Source organism: Melanaphis sacchari, unplaced genomic scaffold (assembly GCF_002803265.2).
Source record: "Melanaphis sacchari strain LSU unplaced genomic scaffold, SCAv2.0 Contig0_pilon_pilon, whole genome shotgun sequence".
Classification (NCBI taxonomy): Eukaryota; Metazoa; Arthropoda; class Insecta; order Hemiptera; family Aphididae; genus Melanaphis; species Melanaphis sacchari.
The window spans coordinates 24,428,102-24,435,286 of record NW_020270366.1 but is presented as its reverse complement, the minus strand read 5'-3'; the positions used below and the strand labels follow the sequence as shown (position 1 = coordinate 24,435,286).

The following is a 7,185-nucleotide window of genomic DNA, read 5'->3' as shown; positions in this document are numbered from 1 at the left end:
CTATTTTATACTACTTGCTGCTAATTCCTTCATTCGATTTAACGCACTACCGGACTTAAACCATTGTATTTGTTGTTCGTTGAATGTGTGATTAAGAAGTATTTCTTCAGAAGTTCCGTCAGCATGGCACAATATGCATGTCAAAGGCTTGCCAGGGGCGAATTGGTTAAGTCCCATCAAAGACACTGTATCAGTTGGTTGAACTTTATCATAATCCTCTTTATCGGAAAATGTTAAGGCTAATATTCCTTGTTTTTTCAAGTTGGTTTCATGAATACGAGCAAAAGATTTCACAATTATTGCACGTCCTCCCAAATGGCGTGGTTCTAAAGCAGCATGTTCTCTGCTACTTCCTTCACCATAATTTTCATCACCAAACACTACCCATGATATACCTTCAGCTTTATATGCTCTGGCTGTGTCTGGTACTGAACCCCATTCTCCAGTACATTGGTTTTTTACATTGTTCATTTCATTATTATCAGCATTGGTTGCTGTAATAAACATGTTGTTGGATATATTATCCAAATGCCCTCGGTATTTCAACCAAGGACCGGCAGCAGAAATGTGATCCGTTGTACATTTTCCTTTAACTTTTATAAGAACGAAAAGACATTCCAAATCTTTTCCATCCCATGCTTCAAATGGTTCCAACAACTGAAGACGATTAGATTTTGGGTCCACTACCACACTCACAGTTGATCCATCTTTAGGTGGTGCTTGATAAGTATCTTGACCGGGATCAAATCCTCTTGCGGGTAATTCATCACCAAATGGATTACTTAATTTAAATTCTTTGCCATCAGCTCCCTTGATTGAATCTTTTGTTGGATCAAAGTCCATACGAGCTTCAATGGCTAAAGCAGTGACTAGCTCTGGAGAGGTGACAAAGGCATGAGTAGCTGCATTTGCATCATTACGTCCAGTAAAGTTTCTATTGTATGAACTGACAATGGTATTCTTTTCACCCTTTTTGACATCTTTACGGTCCCATTGACCAATACATGGACCACAAGCATTAGCTAATACAGTACCGCCAAATTCTGTTAATATTTGTGCAATTCCATCTCTTTCAATTGTCGCCCTAATTTGTTCCGAACCGGGAGTGACGTTGAATGGAATTTTGGACTTTCGTCCATGTGCTAGCGCTTCTTTCGCTATACTAGCACATCTTGACAAGTCTTCATAACTCGAGTTGGTACAACTTCCAATAAGACCGACTTTGATTTCCATGGGCCAATTGTTTGTTTTGGTATTGTTTCCTAGTTTTGAAATAGGATGGGCAAGATCAGGTGTGAAGGGCCCATTGACATGAGGTTCCAGTGTTGTTAAATCCAGTTCGATTAGCTGGTCATAATGACAGCCATTATCAGGAGTCAATAATGACTCACTGTACTTAGCTGCTTCTTTAGCGATATCACTACGAGATGTAGCTCTTAAATAATCAGCCATTCGGCGATTAAAAGGGAACAATGAAGTAGTAGCTCCAATTTCGGCACCCATATTACAAATGGTACCCATACCTGTGCATGATATGTTATCTACTCCAGGACCGTGATATTCAATTACAGCACCAGTACCTCCTTTGACAGTCAGAATATCTGCAACTTTAAGGATCACATCTTTTGGTGAAGTCCAACCGGACATCTTTCCTGTTAGATGAACACCAATAACTTTAGGACATTTTAGTTCCCATGGAATATCAGCCATCACGTCAACAGCGTCCGCACCACCAACTCCAATACACAAGCCACCAAGTCCACCTCCATTAGGTGTATGGGAGTCAGTGCCAATCATCAATAACCCAGGAAAAGCATAGTTTTCCAGAATAATTTGATGAATTATTCCAGATCCAGGATGCCAAAATCCAACTCCAAATTTCGCTCCAGCGGTTTTCAAAAAGTTGTAAACTTCTTCATTCATTTCTTTTGCTCTTTTCAAGTCCTCGATTCCGCCTACTTGAGCTTCAATCAAATGATCACAATGAATCGTGGAAGGAACAGCAACCTTTGGCAAACCTGAAGAGATAAATTGCAACATAGCCATTTGTGCAGTAGCATCTTGCATTGCAACACGATCAGGCCTCAACTTTAAGTAAGAGACACCACGCTCAATATCTTGATTAACAGGATCATCCAAGTGAGAATAAAGCACTTTTTCTGTCAATGACAATGGCTTTCCCAACCTGTCATTAATAATTTTGATACGCTTTTCAAGGGTTTCGTATGGCAAGGGCTTGGTACCAAACTTGCTCATAGCTACTTTGCTTGCGGCATGTACGTGCGGAGATGAGGGGAAGCGTGTTGGCTGAATTTCACCAGTTATTATTTTGGTCCACGCTGGGATTTTAGAAATAATCATTTTTAATGCTCTGATGTATGCCATAGTGTCTAATCTGTTTGTTTGCTGAACTGAAAACGGATATTAGTCTTTGAGTCGAAGATACGATGGAACGCGATCACAGCATAATGATTTTTAAGCAAATCAATAATATTAATAAATAATAATACTTACTGATATTCCGATTTAGTCAAAACGGTTTTTGACAAATTGGTGATTTGACTTAAGGAAAGTTGTCACTTGTCGAAAAAAATTGAACTCTAGTGGTGAAAATCAAAAAAGCTCGATAGCGGTTTAACAGTTGTTCTTATAAAGTAAAAATATTTGAATCTTTAAATTTATTTTTTTTATACGAGAGAAAGACTGTCCGCTATGAAGTCAAAAGTTGTACTCCAACAAAATTATTTTCTCGCAAATATCCAAAGGTATAAACAATTCTTTAAATATTTCCTAGACGACGAGGAAACTGCAATATGAGTTCGTAACCCTCTGTTTTTTTTCCAAGGAGAATATATATAAAATATACGTATATATCTATTTCATGTGCAATTTTCTCTGTCTTTAATTTTTTACACATTATACTATATACTTATTACGTCTTAATATAACGGTTATAAAAATGTATTAAAATATAATATACATTTATATTTTTTAGTAATTGTTTGACTAATGTTGAAATTTATTTTATTTTATTGTCAAGTTTGTATAAAAAAAATCAACACATCGCGTCATATAGTTATGCAATTGTCTCCTTAAGTGTAATAAGTATTTAAAATTCTTGACATTTTTTCATTTAATGCTTTTAATAATTAAGTTGTGTCAAAGCTTAAATATAAAAGCTTATGAGAAAGTTTTATAAATTAAAATATAAAGAATAATTCTAATGAAGACCTCGCAGTTAAATTAACATATTATTACTTTAAAAATCCAAAATTTTTTTGAAAATATAATATATATAATATGTTCAAGATATACTAAATGATTACTGTTTGTGTGCGATAAGCTCGCTGACTTTATCGTCGCCCTCCTCCCCTCTTGTATATGTGGCATCGGCGCCTTTGATCACCGCTGTTAAACAAGAACTCACTCGTTCGCTGGTCTCGTACGACATCGTCGAGACGTGGTCGTAAACTTTTTATAACGTGCGTGCCGTGAACCCTTGGCCGTGTGTGCCGTCAAGGATTTCTGTCGTTGCACCCGTATTGTTTAATAACGTGTGTTCCGTCGTGTTAATTCGCTGTTATTGCCGCGCTTACATTAATATATATATATATATATACATATATGTGAATATATATCCACCTGTTATTATTTGGCTGTGGAGTTTGTTAATGGGCGGTGTATCTACGGTGTGGTCCATACTGGTGTTCCTGCAGCGGAGATCTCACGCAATCGCTTTGGCCAACATCCGAATCGTCGATATTGGTGATATCCATACATATATTATTATTGTTATTTTTATTATTCGTTTTGTCGTATATTGATTCCTTTTTTGTGTTAGATTATTTGGGCGCCCTAATTTGTTATTATTATTATTATTATTATTACTGATCTATTACCTTAATATTTATATTATATAATATTGTAGCACGACGGTGCGAAAAACAAGTTTGTTCGTATTATTATATTTATTTTTTTGGTCACCCGTCCTTTTTTACAGTTTACAATATTACAATTATTATTGAGATAAATCTCTGGGTATTATCTTCCCGAGTATATTTTTCTTTTTTGTCATCACCATTTAAGGCCAACCGCCATCCCCCGTAGGAGCCTTTGTGGTACATAATATATAATATATTTACCTATATAATATTATATGACTTGGTGTAACTTTTATCAATTAAATTGAAAAATGCAAAATTTACATTTTTACAACTATTTCCAATAACGTATATAATAAACAAATTATATTTAAAATACGTCTTAGAATACATTTTCAATAAACAATTAAATAATCTAATGAGTAATTTCTATCGTACAAATGTTTAACTGTGGAGTGCTTAATTGTTTTCAGTAATCTAACACCAAACCACTACAGGTCCGTCACGATAGCACTACCACTTTCGAATTTTAATATCAAACCTTTACAGTATTATGTACTTTTTTTGTACAATTTTGTATAAGTAAAACGAAATTTAGTACATCCTCCTCCCTATAAATTCGACCAAACTCGTATTTCCAATGCGCGTGCTGAAGTGATTTAAATAGGTACAACGCATAATATGATTGTAAAACGTCCAATTACCAGTACGCTGACACCCACAGGCCACAAGTTTAAAATTCAACTCAAAAACCTAATCAGTAAATTTTATACAATTCGTACAAATTTATAACCACAATTCCAAAATTATATCATCAGAATTAATTGTTGATAAAATTGTTGTTATTTTGTGTCATTTAAATAAAAAAAAAATAACAAATAAAAGCTAAAATGTTTATTTTTTAACTTTGAGGCTCGTGAGGGCATACACAGAAGATTTTTTTAATTAGTACCACATAAAAATTACTACGGTTGATGAACTAGTACGTGAATTTAAATTAAATACATTTATATATTATTATGTACATACAAAATACATTTTTTTACGATTTTTGTTTAAATAAATGATTACTCCGCCTTGGTATTAAAATATACGTTTATCCATAATTACATGAAGTTATAATAATAATTTGTTTAATGTAAAATTGTCTATTAAACATTATTTTAAGTATAGTCATTCAACCTGAAGAATAATAATTATCTGCTATAATAAGGCATTGACTTAGTAATCTAACAGATTTTGAAAATAAATTTGTACAAAGATAAAATGTATGGAGCTATAAAAAATATTCTTAATTTTAGATAATATTTCTGTAAAACTGAAAAAGTAATTTTTTAAATGTAAACATTATCATTCAATTTCTTTTACAAAAGATATTAAATATAAATATAAATTTTATGCATTTTTACTAACACATAGATTATTATTTCATTAACATTAGTTAAAAAGCGTAGCAACTTTTATTAGAACATAATAATTTTAACAATTTTATAAAACCATATTTATATGAAAAAACACAGCCAATTCTCACGCTTTGTGTGCTTTTTATGTACATATTTGTCTTTTATTTAAGATTTTCATAAATTTATAAAATTAAAAATAGGCTTAAAACTTGCTACACGATTTACTATTTCATAAAAATCACCATAGTTTAAAATGTCTTTAATTTCCTAGTTAAATAATAAATCGTGCTCTGTAGAGTTATCTGTATTGATATGATCGTTCCTACAAAGATTCGGTGTAATTAAAATTGCGAACATCTCAATCGTACGGCTGTACAAATAGCTTACACGTATTGCACTAAAGTACACTACTACAGCGCCTTAGACATAGATACTAACTAGTCATTTTTCTGCATGAACATATTTCTCATCTAATACGTATTTATATACAATTTATTCACCAATTCATAGGTGTGTATCAGATCATAGATTAAATATATGTAAATATGTTTAATTTATGATGTGACACGCTTTACTGCGTTTTCAATTTGCATTTTAAAAAGGGTGTGTGTATTAAAGTTTATATTCATTTTACGAACGTAGGTAAAATGTAAAATATAATAAACTTAAATTCAGCAAGAACCCGCTTTATGCTGTTAGCTATTATAATATCAGTCAGTATTAACCTATTATAAGACTTAGAGTAAGAATAATATTATCTAAGACATCGCATAGGATCTTATTGATGTTTTAATTTTAAAGTAAGTTAAGAGTATTTTAAAGTTTTAATACTTTACATTGCTACAACTTGCTTTAAAATAAAAATATTAATGAAAGCCTACGCAATGTCCTGGATAATATTCTTACCTTTAAGTTTAATTATTGTTAGATTTAGTCTAACATTAAAGCTAATAGCATAAAATTTGGTATGATGTGCGTCAGTAGGTAAGACGGAAATAACATATACACGGGCGCAACATAATTTTAAATCCGGTTTCACTGCTAGGTACATCGTTTGTTGTGTTATTTGTAGTCTTTGTACTATGAAAATACAAATCCAGATTGGCCATTGTAATTATGGTATCATTTACTAACTACGATCTATCATGAATTGGATAGTGGGTCGAATCAACTTTTGGACACGACACGACTGATGACGCAGCTGTAGGTAAACCCGGCCAAGGTACTAAGTGTTATCACAGAACACTGTGATGTTTGGTACCCGGTATCCTTTCAATCAAACCACCAAACTCAATCAATTTGGGCTTAATTGTTTAGAAAGAAATGTGAATAGTCTTAGTGGTACACAAAGTTCTTTCCTCACTCCTAAAATTCTCGTTAGTTCATCTAACTTTGGCTATCGCCTATCATACCGAGATTGATAAAGTCGAATATTAGTTTGTAAATGGTGAGAATATAAAGTACTCGTATGTAAGTATCGCGTACTTTAGAAGATACTATCATGTTGCAATGTCGCAAAGCTTTGAATTATGCGTGAATGTGTGATTACTTTGTGCCAGAGACTACTAAACAAATTTTATTTTCTGCTATAAAAATATGATAAAAAATCTATTATTTAAGTAGTAGAAATTATTGTATTATTAATTATTTCTTTCACTGATAAAATTTTAACCTATAACTAGCATTGACTAGGTAAATAATCTTATTATATACTAATGTTGACTAGCATTGAAAGGTATCATTGTATGTAAATAAATTATTTAAATTAGAGAACAAATATCTAAATCAAGTCTGTCGGCTTTGGCTAGAGTTTTTAGAATAAATAATATTATTACATGAAATTTAAATTACGGACTTTATTTTAAATATTTTTAGAAAACATTAAGCCTTTATACTCAATA

The 7,185-nt window shown here is 32.2% G+C and overlaps 1 protein-coding gene across 1 annotated transcript; it reads right to left on the bottom strand.

The window, feature by feature from the left end:
- LOC112600682 (probable aconitate hydratase, mitochondrial) lies at positions 1–2,385 on the bottom strand. The gene has a single exon (XM_025347981.1). The coding sequence runs from the start codon at positions 2,383–2,385 to the stop codon at positions 1–3; it is 2,385 nt and encodes a 794-aa protein (XP_025203766.1).
- Between the last annotated feature and the right edge of the window lie 4,800 nt (positions 2,386–7,185).